This window comes from Pelobates fuscus, chromosome 4, assembly GCF_036172605.1.
Source record: "Pelobates fuscus isolate aPelFus1 chromosome 4, aPelFus1.pri, whole genome shotgun sequence".
In the NCBI taxonomy this organism is placed as follows: domain Eukaryota; kingdom Metazoa; phylum Chordata; class Amphibia; order Anura; family Pelobatidae; genus Pelobates; species Pelobates fuscus.
In genome coordinates this window covers 384,994,374-385,017,375 of record NC_086320.1, presented here as the reverse complement: position 1 = coordinate 385,017,375, position 23,002 = coordinate 384,994,374, and the positions used below count along the sequence as shown (strand labels likewise).

At 32.8% G+C, this 23,002-nt stretch overlaps 1 protein-coding gene across 1 annotated transcript in view; it reads right to left on the bottom strand.

Annotated features, from left to right (window-relative positions):
* LOC134609502 (uncharacterized) overlaps positions 1-23,002 on the bottom strand; it is a 133,586-nt gene that overhangs the window by 42,657 nt on the left and 67,927 nt on the right. The window contains exons 30-33 of the mRNA XM_063453162.1: positions 22,558-22,713; positions 20,929-21,081; positions 20,724-20,813; positions 20,229-20,384 (exon numbers count right to left, since the gene is read on the bottom strand). Coding sequence (XP_063309232.1) covers positions 20,229-20,384; positions 20,724-20,813; positions 20,929-21,081; positions 22,558-22,713 — 555 coding nt within the window. The remainder of the gene's footprint in view (positions 1-20,228; positions 20,385-20,723; positions 20,814-20,928; positions 21,082-22,557; positions 22,714-23,002) is intronic.

The following is a 23,002-nucleotide window of genomic DNA, read 5'->3' as shown; positions in this document are numbered from 1 at the left end:
TTATGTTATATTTACCATTAATCCCCCTTCATTATGTTATATTTCCCATTAATCCCCCTTCATTATGTTATATTTACCATTAATCCCCCTTCATTATGTTATATTTGCCATTAATCCCCCTTCATTATGTTATATTTCCCATTAATCCTCCTTCATTATGTTATATTTGCCATTAATCCCCCTTCGTTATATTTGCCATTAATCCCCCTTCATTATGTTATATTTGCCATTAATCCCCCTTCATTATGTTATATTTGCCATTAATCCCCCTTCATTATGTTATATTTCCCATTAATCCCCCTTCATTATGTTATATTTCCCATTAATCCTCCGTCATTATGTTATATTTCCCATTAATCCCCCTTCATTATGTTATATTTCCCATTAATCCCCCTTCATTATGTTATATTTACCATTAATCCCCCTTCATTATGTTATATTTGCCATTAATCCCCCTTCATTATGTTATATTTCCCATTAATCCCCCTTCATTATGTTATATTTGCCATTAATCCCCCTTCATTATGTTATATTTGCCATTAATCCCCCTTCATTATGTTATATTTCCCATTAATCCCCCTTCATTATGTTATATTTGCCATTAATCCCCCTTCATTATGTTATATTTACCATTAATCCTCATTCATTATGTTATATTTCCCATTAATCCCCCTTCATTATGTTATATTTCCCATTAAACCCCCTTCATTATGTTATATTTCCCATTAATCCCCCTTCATTATGTTATATTTCCCATTAATCCCCATTCATTATGTTATATTTGCCATTAATCCCCCTTCATTATGTTATATTTACCATTAATCCCCCTTCATTATGTTATATTTACCATTAATCCCCCTTCATTATGTTATATTTGCCATTAATCCCCCTTCATTATGTTATATTTCCCATTAATCCCCCTTCATTATGTTATATTTACCATTAATCCCCCTTCATTATGTTATATTTCCCATTAATCCCCCTTCATTATGTTATATTTACCATTAATCCCCCTTCATTATGTTATATTTGCCATTAATCCCCCTTCATTATGTTATATTTCCCATTAATCCTCCTTCATTATGTTATATTTCCCATTAATCCCCCTTCGTTATATTTGCCATTAATCCCCCTTCATTATGTTATATTTGCCATTAATCCCCCTTCATTATGTTATATTTCCCATTAATCCCCCTTCATTATGTTATATTTCCCATTAATCCCCCTTCATTATGTTATATTTCCCATTAATCCCCCTTCGTTATGTTATATTTCCCATTAATCCCCCTTCATTATGTTATATTTCCCATTAATCCTCCGTCATTAGGTTATATTTCCCATTAATCCCCCTTCGTTATGTTATATTTCCCATTAATCCCCCTTCATTATGTTATATTTGCCATTAATCCCCCTTCATTATGTTATATTTGCCATTAATCCCCCTTCATTATGTTATATTTCCCATTAATCCCCCTTCATTATGTTATATTTACCATTAATCCCCCTTCATTATGTTATATTTACCATTAATCCCCCTTCATTATGTTATATTTACCATTAATTCCCCTTCATTATGTTATATTTGCCATTAATCCTCCTTCATTATGTTATATTTCCCATTAATCCCCCTTCATTATGTTATATTTACCATTAATCCCCCTTCATTATGTTATATTTACCATTAATCCCCCTTCATTATGTTATATTTACCATTAATCCCCCTTCATTATGTTATATTTGCCATTAATCCCCCTTCATTATGTTATATTTCCCATTAATCCCCCTTCATTATGTTATATTTCACATTAATCCTCCTTCATTATGTTATATTTGCCATTAATCCCCCTTCATTATGTTATATTTCCCATTAATCCCCCTTCATTATGTTATATTTACCATTAATCCCCCTTCATTATGTTATATTTCCCATTAATCCCCCTTCATTATGTTATATTTACCATTAATCCCCCTTCATTATGTTATATTTGCCATTAATCCCCCTTCATTATGTTATATTTCCCATTAATCCTCCTTCATTATGTTATATTTCCCATTAATCCCCCTTCGTTATATTTGCCATTAATCCCCCTTCATTATGTTATATTTGCCATTAATCCCCCTTCATTATGTTATATTTGCCATTAATCCCCCTTCATGATGTTATATTTGCCATTAATCCCCCTTCATTATGTTATATTTCCCATTAATCCTCCGTCATTATGTTATATTTCCCATTAATCCCCCTTCATTATGTTATATTTCCCATTAATCCCCCTTCATTATGTTATATTTACCATTAATCCCCCTTCATTATGTTATATTTGCCATTAATCCCCCTTCATTATGTTATATTTCCCATTAATCCCCCTTCATTATGTTATATTTGCCATTAATCCCCCTTCATTATGTTATATTTCCCATTAATCCCCCTTCATTATGTTATATTTCCCATTAATCCCCCTTCATTATGTTATATTTCCCATTAATCCCCCTTCGTTATGTTATATTTCCCATTAATCCCCCTTCATTATGTTATATTTCCCATTAATCCTCCGTCATTAGGTTATATTTCCCATTAATCCCCCTTCGTTATGTTATATTTCCCATTAATCCCCCTTCATTATGTTATATTTGCCATTAATCCCCCTTCATTATGTTATATTTGCCATTAATCCCCCTTCATTATGTTATATTTCCCATTAATCCCCCTTCATTATGTTATATTTACCATTAATCCCCCTTCATTATGTTATATTTACCATTAATCCCCCTTCATTATGTTATATTTACCATTAATCCCCCTTCATTATGTTATATTTACCATTAATCCCCCTTCATTATGTTATATTTACCATTAATTCCCCTTCATTATGTTATATTTGCCATTAATCCTCCTTCATTATGTTATATTTCCCATTAATCCCCCTTCATTATGTTATATTTCCCATTAATCCCCCTTCATTATGTTATATTTACCATTAATCCCCCTTCATTATGTTATATTTACCATTAATCCCCCTTCATTATGTTATATTTGCCATTAATCCCCCTTCATTATGTTATATTTCCCATTAATCCCCCTTCATTATGTTATATTTCACATTAATCCTCCTTCATTATGTTATATTTGCCATTAATCCCCCTTCATTATGTTATATTTCCCATTAATCCCCCTTCATTATGTTATATTTACCATTAATCCCCCTTCATTATGTTATATTTCCCATTAATCCCCCTTCATTATGTTATATTTACCATTAATCCCCCTTCATTATGTTATATTTGCCATTAATCCCCCTTCATTATGTTATATTTCCCATTAATCCCCCTTCGTTATATTTGCCATTAATCCCCCTTCATTATGTTATATTTGCCATTAATCCCCCTTCATTATGTTATATTTGCCATTAATCCCCCTTCATGATGTTATATTTGCCATTAATCCCCCTTCATTATGTTATATTTCCCATTAATCCTCCGTCATTATGTTATATTTCCCATTAATCCCCCTTCATTATGTTATATTTCCCATTAATCCCCCTTCATTATGTTATATTTACCATTAATCCCCCTTCATTATGTTATATTTGCCATTAATCCCCCTTCATTATGTTATATTTCCCATTAATCCCCCTTCATTATGTTATATTTGCCATTAATCCCCCTTCATTATGTTATATTTGCCATTAATCCCCCTTCATTATGTTATATTTCCCATTAATCCCCCTTCATTATGTTATATTTGCCATTAATCCCCCTTCATTATGTTATATTTACCATTAATCCTCCTTCATTATGTTATATTTCCCATTAATCCCCCTTCATTATGTTATATTTCCCATTAAACCCCCTTCATTATGTTATATTTCCCATTAATCCCCCTTCATTATGTTATATTTCCCATTAATCCCCATTCATTATGTTATATTTGCCATTAATCCCCCTTCATTATGTTATATTTACCATTAATCCCCCTTCATTATGTTATATTTACCATTAATCCCCCTTCATTATGTTATATTTGCCATTAATCCCCCTTCATTATGTTATATTTCCCATTAATCCCCCTTCATTATGTTATATTTCCCATTAATCCCCCTTCATTATGTTATATTTCCGATTAATGCCCCTTCATTATGTTATATTTGCCATTAATCCCCCTTGATTATGTTATATTTGCCATTAATCCCCCTTCATTATGTTATATTTCCCATTAATCCTCCTTCATTATGTTATATTTCCCATTAATCCCCCTTCGTTATATTTGCCATTAATCCCCCTTCATTATGTTATATTTGCCATTAATCCCCCTTCATTATGTTATATTTGCCATTAATCCCCCTTCATTATGTTATATTTCCCATTAATCCCCCTTCATTATGTTATATTTCCCATTAATCCCCCTTCGTTATGTTATATTTCCCATTAATCCCCCTTCGTTATGTTATATTTCCCATTAATCCCCCTTCATTATGTTATATTTCCCATTAATCCTCCGTCATTATGTTATATTTCCCATTAATCCCCCTTCGTTATGTTATATTTCCCATTAATCCCCCTTCATTATGTTATATTTACCATTAATCCCCCTTCATTATGTTATATTTACCATTAATCCCCCTTCATTATGTTATATTTGCCATTAATCCCCCTTCATTATGTTATATTTGCCATTAATCCCCCTTCATTATGTTATATTTGCCATTAATCCCCCTTCATTATGTTATATTTGCCATTAATCCCCCTTCATTATGTTATATTTCCCATTAATCCCCCTTCATTATGTTATATTTCCCATTAATCCTCCGTCATTATGTTATATTTCCCATTAATCCCCCTTCATTATGTTATATTTCCCATTAATCCCCCTTCATTATGTTATATTTACCATTAATCCCCCTTCATTATGTTATATTTGCCATTAATCCCCCTTCATTATGTTATATTTCCCATTAATCCCCCTTCATTATGTTATATTTCCCATTAATCCCCCTTCATTATGTTATATTTGCCATTAATCCCCCTTCATTATGTTATATTTACCATTAATCCCCCTTCATTATGTTATATTTACCATTAATCCCCCTTCATTATGTTATATTTGCCATTAATCCCCCTTCATTATGTTATATTTGCCATTAATCCCCCTTCATTATGTTATATTTGCCATTAATCCCCCTTCATTATGTTATATTTGCCATTAATCCCCCTTCGTTATGTTATATTTCCCATTAATCCCCCTTCGTTATGTTATATTTCCCATTAATCCTCCGTCATTATGTTATATTTCCCATTAATCCCCCTTCATTATGTTATATTTCCCATTAATCCCCCTTCATTATGTTATATTTGCCATTAATCCCCCTTCATTATGTTATATTTGCCATTAATCCCCCTTCATTATGTTATATTTCCCATTAATCCCCCTTCATTATGTTATATTTACCATTAATCCTCCTTCATTATGTTATATTTCCCATTAATCCCCCTTCATTATGTTATATTTCCCATTAATCCCCCTTCATTATGTTATATTTCCCATTAATCCCCCTTCATTATGTTATATTTCCCATTAATCCCCCTTCATTATGTTATATTTGCCATTAATCCCCCTTCATTATGTTATATTTACCATTAATCCTCCTTCATTATGTTATATTTCCCATTAATCCCCCTTCATTATGTTATATTTCCCATTAAACCCCCTTCATTATGTTATATTTCCCATTAATCCCCCATCATTATGTTATATTTCCCATTAATCCCCATTCATTATGTTATATTTGCCATTAATCCCCCTTCATTATGTTATATTTGCCATTAATCCCCCTTCATTATGTTATATTTACCATTAATCCCCCTTCATTATGTTATATTTGCCATTAATCCCCCTTCGTTATGTTATATTTCCCATTAATCCCCCTTCATTATGTTATATTTCCCATTAATCCCCCTTCATTATGTTATATTTACCATTAATCCCCCTTCATTATGTTATATTTACCATTAATCCCCCTTCATTATGTTATATTTGCCATTAATCCCCCTTCATTATGTTATATTTCCCATTAATCCCCCTTCATTATGTTATATTTCCCATTAATCCCCCTTCGATATGTTATATTTCCCATTAATCCTCCTTCATTATGTTATATTTCCCATTAATCCCCCTTCGTTATGTTATATTTCCCATTAATCCCCCTTCGTTATGTTATATTTCCCATTAATCCCCCTTCGTTATGTTATATTTCCCATTAATCCCCCTTCATTATGTTATATTTCCCATTAATCCCCCTTCATTATGTTATATTTCCCATTAATCTCCCTTCATTATGTTATATTTCCCATTAATCCCCCTTCATTATGTTATATTTACCATTAATCCTCCTTCATTATGTTATATTTGCCATTAATCCCCCTTCATTATGTTATATTCCCATTAATCCCCCTTCATTATGTTATATTTCCGATTAATGCCCCTTCATTATGTTATATTTCCCATTAATCCCCCTTCATTATGTTATATTTCCCATTAATCCACATTCATTATGTTATATTTCCCATTAATCCCCCTTCATTATGTTATATTTCCCATTAATCCCCCTTCATTATGTTATATTTCCCATTAATCCCCCTTCATTATGTTATATTTCCCATTAATCCCCCTTCATTATGTTATATTTGCCATTAATCCCCCTTCATTATGTTATATTTGCCATTAATCCCCCTTCATTATGTTATATTTCCCATTAATCCCCATTCATTATGTTATATTTCCCATTAATCCCCCTTCATTATGTTATATTTACCATTAATCCCCATGCATTATGTTATATTTCCCATTAATCCCCCTTCATTATGTTATATTTACCATTAATCCCCCTTCATTATGTTATATTTGCCATTAATCCCCCTTCGTTATGTTATATTTCCCATTAATCCCCCTTCGTTATGTTATATTTCCCATTAATCCTCCGTCATTATGTTATATTTCCCATTAATCCCCCTTCATTATGTTATATTTCCCATTAATCCCCCTTCATTATGTTATATTTACCATTAATCCCCCTTCATTATGTTATATTTGCCATTAATCCCCCTTCATTATGTTATATTTCCCATTAATCCCCCTTCATTATGTTATATTTACCATTAATCCTCCTTCATTATGTTATATTTCCCATTAATCCCCCTTCATTATGTTATATTTCCCATTAATCCCCCTTCATTATGTTATATTTCCCATTAATCCCCCTTCATTATGTTATATTTCCCATTAATCCCCCTTCATTATGTTATATTTGCCATTAATCCCCCTTCATTATGTTATATTTACCATTAATCCTCCTTCATTATGTTATATTTCCCATTAATCCCCCTTCATTATGTTATATTTCCCATTAATCCCCCATCATTATGTTATATTTCCCATTAAACCCCCTTCATTATGTTATATTTCCCATTAATCCCCCATCATTATGTTATATTTCCCATTAATCCCCATTCATTATGTTATATTTGCCATTAATCCCCCTTCATTATGTTATATTTGCCATTAATCCCCCTTCATTATGTTATATTTACCATTAATCCCCCTTCATTATGTTATATTTGCCATTAATCCCCCTTCGTTATGTTATATTTCCCATTAATCCCCCTTCATTATGTTATATTTCCCATTAATCCCCCTTCATTATGTTATATTTACCATTAATCCCCCTTCATTATGTTATATTTACCATTAATCCCCCTTCATTATGTTATATTTGCCATTAATCCCCCTTCATTATGTTATATTTCCCATTAATCCCCCTTCATTATGTTATATTTCCCATTAATCCCCCTTCGATATGTTATATTTCCCATTAATCCTCCTTCATTATGTTATATTTCCCATTAATCCTCCTTCATTATGTTATATTTGCCATTAATCCCCCTTCATTATGTTATATTTCCCATTAATCCCCCTTCGTTATGTTATATTTCCCATTAATCCCCCTTCGTTATGTTATATTTCCCATTAATCCCCCTTCGTTATGTTATATTTCCCATTAATCCCCCTTCATTATGTTATATTTCCCATTAATCCCCCTTCATTATGTTATATTTCCCATTAATCCCCCTTCGTTATGTTATATTTCCCATTAATCCCCCTTCGTTATGTTATATTTCCCATTAATCCCCCTTCCTTATGTTATATTTCCCATTAATCCCCCTTCGTTATGTTATATTTCCCATTAATCCCCCTTCATTATGTTATATTTCACATTAATCCCCATTCATTATGTTATATTTCCCATTAATCCCCCTTCATTATGTTATATTTCCCATTAATCCCCCTTCATTATGTTATATTTCCCATTAATCCCCCTTCGTTATGTTATATTTCCCATTAATCCCCCTTCGTTATGTTATATTTCCCATTAATCCCCCTTCGTTATGTTATATTTCCCATTAATCCCCCTTCGTTATGTTATATTTCCCATTAATCCCCCTTCATTATGTTATATTTCCCATTAATCCCCCTTCATTATGTTAAATTTCCCATTAATCCCCCTTCGTTATGTTATATTTCCCATTAATCCCCCTTCGTTATGTTATATTTCCCATTAATCCCCCTTCATTATGTTATATTTCCCATTAATCCCCCTTCGTTATGTTATATTTCCCATTAATCCCCCTTCCTTATGTTATATTTCCCATTAATCCCCCTTCGTTATGTTATATTTCCCATTAATCCCCCTTCGTTATGTTATATTTCCCATTAATCCCCCTTCATTATGTTATATTTCCCATTAATCCCCCTTCATTATGTTATATTTCCCATTAATCCCCCTTCGTTATGTTATATTTCCCATTAATCCCCCTTCATTATGTTATATTTCGCATTAATCCCCCTTCATTATGTTATATTTCCCATTAATCCCCCTTCGTTATGTTATATTTCCCATTAATCCCCCTTCGTTATGTTATATTTCCCATTAATCCCCCTTCATTATGTTATATTTCCCATTAATCCCCCTTCATTATGTTATATTTCCCATTAATCCCCCTTCATTATGTTATATTTCCCATTAATCCCCCTTCATTATGTTATATTTACCATTAATCCTCCTTCATTATGTTATATTTGCCATTAATCCCCCTTCATTATGTTATATTCCCATTAATCCCCCTTCATTATGTTATATTTCCGATTAATGCCCCTTCATTATGTTATATTTCCCATTAATCCCCCTTCATTATGTTATATTTCCCATTAATCCACATTCATTATGTTATATTTCCCATTAATCCCCCTTCATTATGTTATATTTCCCATTAATCCCCCTTCATTATGTTATATTTCCCATTAATCCCCCTTCATTATGTTATATTTCCCATTAATCCCCCTTCATTATGTTATATTTCCCATTAATCCCCCTTCGTTATGTTATATTTCCCATTAATCCCCCTTCATTATGTTATATTTCGCATTAATCCCCCTTCATTATGTTATATTTCCCATTAATCCCCCTTCGTTATGTTATATTTCCCATTAATCCCCCTTCGTTATGTTATATTTCCCATTAATCCCCCTTCATTATGTTATATTTCCCATTAATCCCCCTTCATTATGTTATATTTCCCATTAATCCCCCTTCATTATGTTATATTTCCCATTAATCCCCCTTCATTATGTTATATTTACCATTAATCCTCCTTCATTATGTTATATTTGCCATTAATCCCCCTTCATTATGTTATATTCCCATTAATCCCCCTTCATTATGTTATATTTCCGATTAATGCCCCTTCATTATGTTATATTTCCCATTAATCCCCCTTCATTATGTTATATTTCCCATTAATCCACATTCATTATGTTATATTTCCCATTAATCCCCCTTCATTATGTTATATTTCCCATTAATCCCCCTTCATTATGTTATATTTCCCATTAATCCCCCTTCATTATGTTATATTTCCCATTAATCCCCCTTCATTATGTTATATTTGCCATTAATCCCCCTTCATTATGTTATATTTGCCATTAATCCCCCTTCATTATGTTATATTTCCCATTAATCCCCATTCATTATGTTATATTTCCCATTAATCCCCCTTCATTATGTTATATTTACCATTAATCCCCATGCATTATGTTATATTTCCCATTAATCCCCCTTCATTATGTTATATTTACCATTAATCCCCCTTCATTATGTTATATTTGCCATTAATCCCCCTTCGTTATGTTATATTTCCCATTAATCCCCCTTCGTTATGTTATATTTCCCATTAATCCTCCGTCATTATGTTATATTTCCCATTAATCCCCCTTCATTATGTTATATTTCCCATTAATCCCCCTTCATTATGTTATATTTACCATTAATCCCCCTTCATTATGTTATATTTCCCATTAATCCCCCTTCATTATGTTATATTTCCCATTAATCCTCCGTCATTATGTTATATTTCCCATTAATCCCCCTTCATTATGTTATATTTCCCATTAATCCCCCTTCATTATGTTATATTTACCATTAATCCCCCTTCATTATGTTATATTTGCCATTAATCCCCCTTCATTATGTTATATTTCCCATTAATCCCCCTTCATTATGTTATATTTGCCATTAATCCCCCTTCATTATGTTATATTTGCCATTAATCCCCCTTCATTATGTTATATTTCCCATTAATCCCCCTTCATTATGTTATATTTGCCATTAATCCCCCTTCATTATGTTATATTTACCATTAATCCTCCTTCATTATGTTATATTTCCCATTAATCCCCCTTCATTATGTTATATTTCCCATTAATCCTCCGTCATTATGTTATATTTCCCATTAATCCCCCTTCATTATGTTATATTTCCCATTAATCCCCCTTCATTATGTTATATTTACCATTAATCCCCCTTCATTATGTTATATTTGCCATTAATCCCCCTTCATTATGTTATATTTCCCATTAATCCCCCTTCATTATGTTATATTTACCATTAATCCTCCTTCATTATGTTATATTTGCCATTAATCCCCCTTCATTATGTTATATTTCCCATTAATCCCCCTTCATTATGTTATATTTCCCATTAATCCCCCTTCATTATGTTATATTTGCCATTAATCCCCCTTCATTATGTTATATTTACCATTAATCCCCCTTCATTATGTTATATTTCCCATTAAACCCCCTTCATTATGTTATATTTCCCATTAATCCCCCTTCATTATGTTATATTTGCCATTAATCCCCCTTCATTATGTTATATTTGCCATTAATCCCCCTTCATTATGTTATATTTCCCATTAATCCCCCTTCATTATGTTATATTTCCCATTAATCCCCCTTCGTTATGTTATATTTCCCATTAATCCCCCTTCATTATGTTATATTTCCCATTAATCCTCCGTCATTATGTTATATTTCCCATTAATCCCCCTTCATTATGTTATATTTCCCATTAATCCCCCTTCATTATGTTATATTTACCATTAATCCCCCTTCATTATGTTATATTTGGCATTAATCCCCCTTCATTATGTTATATTTCCCATTAATCCCCCTTCATTATGTTATATTTACCATTAATCCTCCTTCATTATGTTATATTTCCCATTAATCCCCCTTCATTATGTTATATTTCCCATTAATCCCCCTTCATTATGTTATATTTGCCATTAATCCCCCTTCATTATGTTATATTTACCATTAATCCTCCTTCATTATGTTATATTTCCCATTAATCCCCCTTCATTATGTTATATTTCCCATTAAACCCCCTTCATTATGTTATATTTCCCATTAATCCCCCATCATTATGTTATATTTCCCATTAATCCCCCTTCATTATGTTATATTTGCCATTAATCCCCCTTCATTATGTTATATTTGCCATTAATCCCCCTTCATTATGTTATATTTACCATTAATCCCCCTTCATTATGTTATATTTGCCATTAATCCCCCTTCGTTATGTTATATTTCCCATTAATCCCCCTTCATTATGTTATATTTCCCATTAATCCCCCTTCATTATGTTATATTTACCATTAATCCCCCTTCATTATGTTATATTTACCATTAATCCCCCTTCATTATGTTATATTTGCCATTAATCCCCCTTCATTATGTTATATTTCCCATTAATCCCCCTTCATTATGTTATATTTCCCATTAATCCCCCTTCGATATGTTATATTTCCCATTAATCCTCCTTCATTATGTTATATTTCCCATTAATCCTCCTTCATTATGTTATATTTGCCATTAATCCCCCTTCATTATGTTATATTTCCCATTAATCCCCCTTCGTTATGTTATATTTCCCATTAATCCCCCTTCGTTATGTTATATTTCCCATTAATCCCCCTTCGTTATGTTATATTTCCCATTAATCCCCCTTCATTATGTTATATTTCCCATTAATCCCCCTTCATTATGTTATATTTCCCATTAATCCCCCTTCGTTATGTTATATTTCCCATTAATCCCCCTTCGTTATGTTATATTTCCCATTAATCCCCCTTCATTATGTTATATTTCCCATTAATCCCCCTTCGTTATGTTATATTTCCCATTAATCCCCCTTCGTTATGTTATATTTCCCATTAATCCCCCTTCGTTATGTTATATTTCCCATTAATCCCCCTTCGTTATGTTATATTTCCCATTAATCCCCCTTCATTATGTTATATTTCCCATTAATCCCCCTTCGTTATGTTATATTTCCCATTAATCCCCCTTCCTTATGTTATATTTCCCATTAATCCCCCTTCGTTATGTTATATTTCCCATTAATCCCCCTTCATTATGTTATATTTCCCATTAATCCCCCTTCATTATGTTATATTTCCCATTAATCCCCCTTCATTATGTTATATTTACCATTAATCTCCCTTCATTATGTTATATTTGCCATTAATCCCCCTTCATTATGTTATATTTCCCATTAATCCCCCTTCATTATGTTATATTTCCCATTAATCCCCCTTCATTATGTTATATTTCCCATTAATCCCCCTTCGTTATGTTATATTTCCCATTAATCCCCCTTCATTATGTTATATTTCCCATTAATCCCCCTTCGTTATGTTATATTTCCCATTAATCCCCCTTCGTTATGTTATATTTCCCATTAATCCCCCTTCGTTATGTTATATTTCCCATTAATCCCCCTTCATTATGTTATATTTCCCATTAATCCCCCTTCGTTATGTTATATTTCCCATTAATCCCCCTTCATTATGTTATATTTCCCATTAATCCCCCTTCATTATGTTATATTTCCCATTAATCCCCCTTCGTTATGTTATATTTCCCATTAATCCCCCTTCATTATGTTATATTTCGCATTAATCCCCCTTCATTATGTTATATTTCCCATTAATCCCCCTTCGTTATGTTATATTTCCCATTAATCCCCCTTCGTTATGTTATATTTCCCATTAATCCCCCTTCATTATGTTATATTTCCCATTAATCCCCCTTCATTATGTTATATTTCCCATTAATCCCCCTTCATTATGTTATATTTCCCATTAATCCCCCTTCATTATGCTATATTTACCATTAATCCTCCTTCATTATGTTATATTTGCCATTAATCCCCCTTCATTATGTTATATTCCCATTAATCCCCCTTCATTATGTTATATTTCCCATTAATGCCCCTTCATTATGTTATATTTCCCATTAATCCCCCTTCATTATGTTATATTTCCCATTAATCCCCCTTCATTATGTTATATTTGCCATTAATCCCCCTTCATTATGTTATATTTCCCATTAATCCCCCTTCATTATGTTATATTTCCCATTAATCCCCCTTCATTATGTTATATTTACCATTAATCCCCCTTCATTATGTTATATTTACCATTAATTCCCCTTCATTATGTTATATTTGCCATTAATCCTCCTTCATTATGTTATATTTCCCATTAATCCCCCTTCATTATGTTATATTTCCCATTAATCCCCCTTCATTATGTTATATTTACCATTAATCCCCCTTCATTATGTTATATTTACCATTAATCCCCCTTCATTATGTTATATTTGCCATTAATCCCCCTTCATTATGTTATATTTCCCATTAATCCCCCTTCATTATGTTATATTTCCCATTAATCCTCCTTCATTATGTTATATTTGCCATTAATCCCCCTTCATTATGTTATATTTCCCATTAATCCCCCTTCATTATGTTATATTTACCATTAATCCCCCTTCATTATGTTATATTTCCCATTAATCCCCCTTCATTATGTTATATTTACCATTAATCCCCCTTCATTATGTTATATTTGCCATTAATCCCCGTTCATTATGTTATATTTCCCATTAATTCTCCTTCATTATGTTATATTTCCCATTAATCCCCCTTCGTTATATTTGCCATTAATCCCCCTTCATTATGTTATATTTGCCATTAATCCCCCTTCATTATGTTATATTTCCCATTAATCCCCCTTCATTATGTTATATTTCCCATTAATCCCCCTTCATTATGTTATATTTCCCATTAATCCTCCGTCATTATGTTATATTTCCCATTAATCCCCCTTCATTATGTTATATTTCCCATTAATCCCCCTTCATTATGTTATATTTACCATTAATCCCCCTTCATTATGTTATATTTGCCATTAATCCCCCTTCATTATGTTATATTTCCCATTAATCCCCCTTCATTATGTTATATTTGCCATTAATCCCCCTTCATTATGTTATATTTGCCATTAATCCCCCTTCATTATGTTATATTTCCCATTAATCCCCCTTCATTATGTTATATTTGCCATTAATCCCCCTTCATTATGTTATATTTACCATTAATCCTCCTTCATTATGTTATATTTCCCATTAATCCCCCTTCATTATGTTATATTTCCCATTAAACCCCCTTCATTATGTTATATTTCCCATTAATCCCCCTTCATTATGTTATATTTCCCATTAATCCCCATTCATTATGTTATATTTGCCATTAATCCCCCTTCATTATGTTATATTTACCATTAATCCCCCTTCATTATGTTATATTTACCATTAATCCCCCTTCATTATGTTATATTTGCCATTAATCCCCCTTCATTATGTTATATTTCCCATTAATCCCCCTTCATTATGTTATATTTCCCATTAATCCCCCTTCATTATGTTATATTTACCATTAATCCCCCTTCATTATGTTATATTTCCCATTAATCCCCCTTCATTATGTTATATTTACCATTAATCCCCCTTCATTATGTTATATTTGCCATTAATCCCCCTTCATTATGTTATATTTCCCATTAATCCTCCTTCATTATGTTATATTTCCCATTAATCCCCCTTCGTTATATTTGCCATTAATCCCCCTTCATTATGTTATATTTGCCATTAATCCCCCTTCATTATGTTATATTTGCCATTAATCCCCCTTCATTATGTTATATTTCCCATTAATCCCCCTTCATTATGTTATATTTCCCATTAATCCCCCTTCGTTATGTTATATTTCCCATTAATCCCCCTTCATTATGTTATATTTCCCATTAATCCTCCGTCATTATGTTATATTTCCCATTAATCCCCCTTCATTATGTTATATTTCCCATTAATCCCCCTTCATTATGTTATATTTCCCATTAATCCCCCTTCATTATGTTATATTTACCATTAATCCCCCTTCATTATGTTATATTTACCATTAATCCCCCTTCATTATGTTATATTTGCCATTAATCCCCCTTCATTATGTTATATTTCCCATTAATCCCCCTTCATTATGTTATATTTCCCATTAATCCCCCTTCATTATGTTATATTTACCATTAATCCCCCTTCATTATGTTATATTTACCATTAATTCCCCTTCATTATGTTATATTTGCCATTAATCCTCCTTCATTATGTTATATTTCCCATTAATCCCCCTTCATTATGTTATATTTCCCATTAATCCCCCTTCATTATGTTATATTTACCATTAATCCCCCTTCATTATGTTATATTTACCATTAATCCCCCTTCATTATGTTATATTTGCCATTAATCCCCCTTCATTATGTTATATTTCCCATTAATCCCCCTTCATTATGTTATATTTCACATTAATCCTCCTTCATTATGTTATATTTGCCATTAATCCCCCTTCATTATGTTATATTTCCCATTAATCCCCCTTCATTATGTTATATGTACCATTAATCCCCCTTCATTATGTTATATTTCCCATTAATCCCCCTTCATTATGTTATATTTACCATTAATCCCCCTTCATTATGTTATATTTGCCATTAATCCCCCTTCATTATGTTATATTTCCCATTAATCCTCCTTCATTATGTTATATTTCCCATTAATCCCCCTTCGTTATATTTGCCATTAATCCCCCTTCATTATGTTATATTTGCCATTAATCCCCCTTCATTATGTTATATTTGCCATTAATCCCCCTTCATGATGTTATATTTGCCATTAATCCCCCTTCATTATGTTATATTTCCCATTAATCCTCCGTCATTATGTTATATTTGCCATTAATCCCCCTTCATTATGTTATATTTGCCATTAATCCCCCTTCATTATGTTATATTTGCCATTAATCCCCCTTCATTATGTTATATTTCCCATTAATCCCCCTTCATTATGTTATATTTGCCATTAATCCCCCTTCATTATGTTATATTTCCCATTAATCCCCCTTCATTATGTTATATTTCCCATTAATCCCCCTTCATTATGTTATATTTCCCATTAAACCCCCTTCATTATGTTATATTTCCCATTAATCCCCCTTCATTATGTTATATTTCCCATTAATCCCCATTCATTATGTTATATTTGCCATTAATCCCCCTTCATTATGTTATATTTACCATTAATCCCCCTTCATTATGTTATATTTACCATTAATCCCCCTTCATTATGTTATATTTACCATTAATCCCCCTTCATTATGTTATATTTCCCATTAATCCCCCTTCATTATGTTATATTTACCATTAATCCCCCTTCATTATGTTATATTTGCCATTAATCCCCCTTCATTATGTTATATTTCCCATTAATCCTCCTTCATTATGTTATATTTCCCATTAATCCCCCTTCGTTATATTTGCCATTAATCCCCCTTCATTATGTTATATTTGCCATTAATCCCCCTTCATTATGTTATATTTCCCATTAATCCCCCTTCATTATGTTATATTTCCCATTAATCCCCCTTCATTATGTTATATTTCCCATTAATCCCCCTTCGTTATGTTATATTTCCCATTAATCCCCCTTCGTTATGTTATATTTCCCATTAATCCCCCTTCATTATGTTATATTTCCCATTAATCCTCCGTCATTATGTTATATTTCCCATTAATCCCCCTTCATTATGTTATATTTCCCATTAATCCCCCTTCATTATGTTATATTTACCATTAATCCCCCTTCATTATGTTATATTTACCATTAATCCCCCTTCATTATGTTATATTTACCATTAATCCCCCTTCATTATGTTATATTTGCCATTAATCCCCCTTCGTTATGTTATATTTGCCATTAATCCCCCTTCATTATGTTATATTTGCCATTAATCCCCCTTCATTATGTTATATTTGCCATTAATCCCCCTTCATTATGTTATATTTCCCATTAATCCCCCTTCATTATGTTATATTTCCCATTAATCCTCCGTCATTATGTTATATTTCCCATTAATCCCCCTTCATTATGTTATATTTCCCATTAATCCCCCTTCATTATGTTATATTTACCATTAATCCCCCTTCATTATGTTATATTTGCCATTAATCCCCCTTCATTATGTTATATTTCCCATTAATCCCCCTTCATTATGTTATATTTACCATTAATCCTCCTTCATTATGTTATATTTGCCATTAATCCCCCTTCATTATGTTATATTTGCCATTAATCCCCCTTCATTATGTTATATTTCCCATTAATCCCCCTTCATTATGTTATATTTGCCATTAATCCCCCTTCATTATGTTATATTTACCATTAATCCCCCTTCATTATGTTATATTTCCCATTAAACCCCCTTCATTATGTTATATTTCCCATTAATCCCCCTTCATTATGTTATATTTGCCATTAATCCCCCTTCATTATGTTATATTTCCCATTAATCCCCCTTCATTATGTTATATTTCCCATTAATCCCCCTTCATTATGTTATATTTACCATTAATCCCCCTTCATTATGTTATATTTCCCATTAATCCCCCTTCATTATGTTATATTTACCATTAATCCCCCTTCATTATGTTATATTTGCCATTAATCCCCCTTCATTATGTTATATTTCCCATTAATCCTCCTTCATTATGTTATATTTCCCATTAATCCTCCTTCATTATGTTATATTTCCCATTAATCCCCCTTCGTTATATTTGCCATTAATCCCCCTTCATTATGTTATATTTGCCATTAATCCCCCTTCATTATGTTAAATTTGCCATTAATCCCCCTTCATTATGTTAAATTTCCCATTAATCCCCCTTCATTATGTTATATTTCCCATTAATCCCCCTTCGTTATGTTATATTTCCCATTAATCCCCCTTCCTTATGTTATATTTCCCATTAATCCTCCGTCATTATGTTATATTTCCCATTAATCCCCCTTCATTATGTTATATTTCCCATTAATCCCCCTTCATTATGTTATATTTACCATTAATCCCCCTTCATTATGTTATATTTGCCATTAATCCCCCTTCATTATGTTATATTTCCCATTAATCCCCCTTCATTATGTTATATTTCCCATTAATCCTCCTTCATTATGTTATATTTCCCATTAATCCCCCTTCATTATGTTATATTTCCCATTAATCCCCCTTCATTATGTTATATTTGCCATTAATCCCCCTTCATTATGTTATATTTACCATTAATCCTCCTTCATTATGTTATATTTCCCATTAATCCCCCTTCATTATGTTATATTTCCCATTAAACCCCCTTCATTATGTTATATTTCCCATTAATCCCCCATCATTATGTTATATTTCCCATTAATCCCCCTTCATTATGTTATATTTGCCATTAATCCCCCTTCATTATGTTATATTTGCCATTAATCCCCCTTCATTATGTTATATTTGCCATTAATCCCCCTTCATTATGTTATATTTGCCATTAATCCCCCTTCATTATGTTATATTTGCCATTAATCCCCCTTCATTATGTTATATTTACCATTAATCCCCCTTCATTATGTTATATTTACCATTAATCCCCCTTCATTATGTTATATTTCCCATTAATCCCCCTTCATTATGTTAAATTTCCCATTAATCCTCCTTCATTATGTTATATTTCCCATTAATCCCCCTTCATTATGTTATATTTGCCATTAATCCCCCTTCATTATGTTATATTTCCCATTAATTCCCCTTCATTATGTTATATTTCCCATTAATCCCCCTTCATTATGTTATATTTCCCATTAATCCTCCTTCATTATGTTATATTTCCCATTAATCCCCCTTCATTATGTTATATTTCCCATTAATCCCCCTTCATTATGTTATATTTCCCATTAATCCCCCTTCATTATGTTATATTTCCCATTAATCCCCCTTCATTATGTTATATTTGCCATTAATCCCCCTTCATTATGTTATATTTCCCATTAATCCCCCTTCATTATGTTATATTTGCCATTAATCCCCCTTCGTTATGTTATATTTCCCATTAATCCCCCTTCATTATGTTATATTTGCCATTAATCCCCCTTCATTATGTTATATTTCCCATTAATCCCCCTTCATTATGTTATATTTCCCATTAATCCCCCTTCATTATGTTATATTTCCCATTAATCCTCCGTCATTATGTTATATTTCCCATTAATCCCCCTTCATTATGTTATATTTCCCATTAATCTCCCTTCATTATGTTATATTTCCCATTAATCCCCCTTCATTATGTTATATTTCCCATTAATCTCCCTTCATTATGTTATATTTCCCATTAATCCCCCTTCATTATGTTATATTTGCCATTAATCCCCCTTCATTATGTTATATTTGCCATTAATCCCCCTTCATTATGTTATATTTCCCATTAATCCCCCTTCATTATGTGATATTTCCCATTAATCCCCCTTCATTATTTTATATTTCCCATTAATCCTCCTTCGTAACGTTATATTTCCCATTAATCCCCCGTCTAACATACTGCCAAACAAATCATAACCAACAGCTCCTCACCTTCATTGTTCCGCTCACATCTTCTCTTCACACTGGGCTCCTGGTCGCCCTCACTGGATGGGATACTGACCACCGTCAGAGGACTCAGGCATCCAATGTCAGGGACACCATTAACCACCTTCTGTAAGCCAGTGAGGGCAGAGTACGAAGAATCAGCTGCAAGAGAAAAGGAGACATCATGATGACCAAGCTAAGGAAGAAGAGAGGAAGTGACACCACTGATGTAGTGAGAGGTTAGTGTGACAGGATACAGAATATACAGTGTAGATATGTAGATTGTCTTTCATTTGTAATTATATCATAATCTGCCATCATTATACTGTGTACACACTTTAATTACCTTCATTATATCATAATCAGCCTAACTGTACACTTCCTTAACCCTCCTTCATTATGTTATATTAGCCATGAATCCCCCTTCATTATGTTATATTTGCCATTAATCCCCCTTCATTAATTTTATTTACCATAGATATTGATTACATTAATACCCACCTCCACTCACAGGCCAGTCCTCGTCAGTCAGGAAGGAGAAAGATGATTTATGAAAATTTTCAACTGCATTATGTCCATTAGAAGTGTCTGCTGAACAGAGAACAATAAATATAACAGACCCCAGCGGTCACACAATACACAGATAACACAATATAGAGGGGTCATTATCTGCGAATAATGTTACAGGATGATAGGGGAGTCTCACCCAGTACAGGCGGCTCAGTCCTTTTCCTGACTGAGGTCTCCATTGCTGGTTCGCTGGCCGTGGTACTAACAGCAGAGAATGGACTTACACAACCAACCTCGGAAAATCCATTCACCACCTTCTGTAGCCCACTGAGTGCGGAGTATGAGGAATCTGGTGGGACAGGGACACTCTTTACAACCAAGAGAGGACATGCAGGCACTTTGTAGGACAAAGTCCAAGTTGTGGGAGAAACATGTTAATGTGTGTGGTGCGTGAATGGATCCCTGACAGGATTGGTATAGGAGGACACAGAGCAAAGGGAGAGGTAAATGAGAAACGGCCCGTTATATACCATATTTTATCAATGAGCTTTACAAATAAGCCTTACAACTACATAGTATAAGGGCGTATGTACTTGTATAATAAAAGATGCAATATTAAGCTATGCACCCCATTTTATTTAAGGCTTGTTTATTTATTTTTCTAAATAAATTTTGCTGCAACCTTTATAACGACACAATTTCTACTCTGTGTGCTACATTGTGGGCTTAAATCAATAATCCCAACACGTGAAATAAAAGTTACACAGACATCTGCTGGTACTGTGTGTGAGATTTGGTATGTTTTATTATATTGGTACTGTGTGTGAGGTTTGGTATGTTTTATTATATTGGTATTGTGTGTGAGGTTTGTGTTTTATTATATTGGTACTGTGTGTGAGGTTTGGTATGTTTTATTATATTGGTATTGTGTGTGAGGTTTGTGTTTTATTATATTGGTACTGTGTGTGAGGTTTGGTATGTTTTATTATATTGGTATTGTGTGTGAGGTTTGGTATGTTTTATTATATTGGTATTGTGTGTGAGGTTTGTTATGTTTTATTATAATGGTATTGTGTGTGAGGTTTGGTATGTTTTATTATATTGGTATTGTGTGTGAGGTTTGTGTTTTATTATATTGGTACTGTGTGTGAGGTTTGGTATGTTTTATTATATTGGTACAGTGTGTGAGGTTTGGTATGTTTTATTATATTGGTACAGTGTGTGAGGTTTGGTATGTTTTATTATATTGGTACAGTGTGTGAGGTTTGGTATGTTTTATTATAATGGTATTGTGTGTGAGGTTTGTTATGTTTTATTATATTGGTATTGTGTGTGAGGTTTGTTATGTTTTATTATAATGGTATTGTGTGTGAGATTTGGTATGTTTTATTATATTGGCATTGTGTGTGAGGTTTGTGTTTTATTATATTGGTACCGTGTGTGAGGTTTGTTATGTTTTATTATATTGGTACCGTGTGTGAGGTTTGTTATGTTTTATTATATTGGTATTGTGTGTGAGGTTTGGTATGTTTTATTATATTGGTACTGTGGGTGAGATTTGGTATGTTTTATTATATTGGTATTGTGTGTGAGGTTTGAGTTTTATTATATTGGTACCGTGTGTGAGGTTTGTTATGTTTTATTATAATGGTATTGTGTGTGAGGTTTGGCATGTTTTATTATATTGGTATTGTGTGTGAGGTTTGTGTTTTATTATATTGGTACCGTGTGTGAGGTTTGGTATGTTTTATTATAATGGTATTTTAGGTGAGGTGTATAAGGTTTTAATATGTTGGGATTGTGTGTGAGATTGTTTGCAAATTACCTGTGTCTTCGTGATCTGAATGCTTATTTGCAGTTATTTCTGGGAGGTTGGAGCTGGATTGTATCCTAATTGCAGCAAACGGACTCACACATTCCTGCTCAGAAAACCCATGGACCACCTTCTCCAGACCACAGAGAGCTGCATATGAGGCTTTCCCTGCACAGAACACACAGGAGTAGGTTCCATCATACATACAAAGAGACAGCGATCCCTACCCGCAGACAGCGATCCCTACCCGCAGACAGCGATCCCTACCCGCAGACAGCGATCCCTACCCGCAGACAGCGATCCCTACCCGCAGACAGCGATCCCTACCCGCAGACAGCGATCCCTACCCGCAGACAGCGATCCCTACCCACAGACAGCGATCCCTACCCACAGACAGCGATCCCTACCCACAGACAGCGATCCCTACCCACAGACAGCGATCCCTACCCCCAGACAG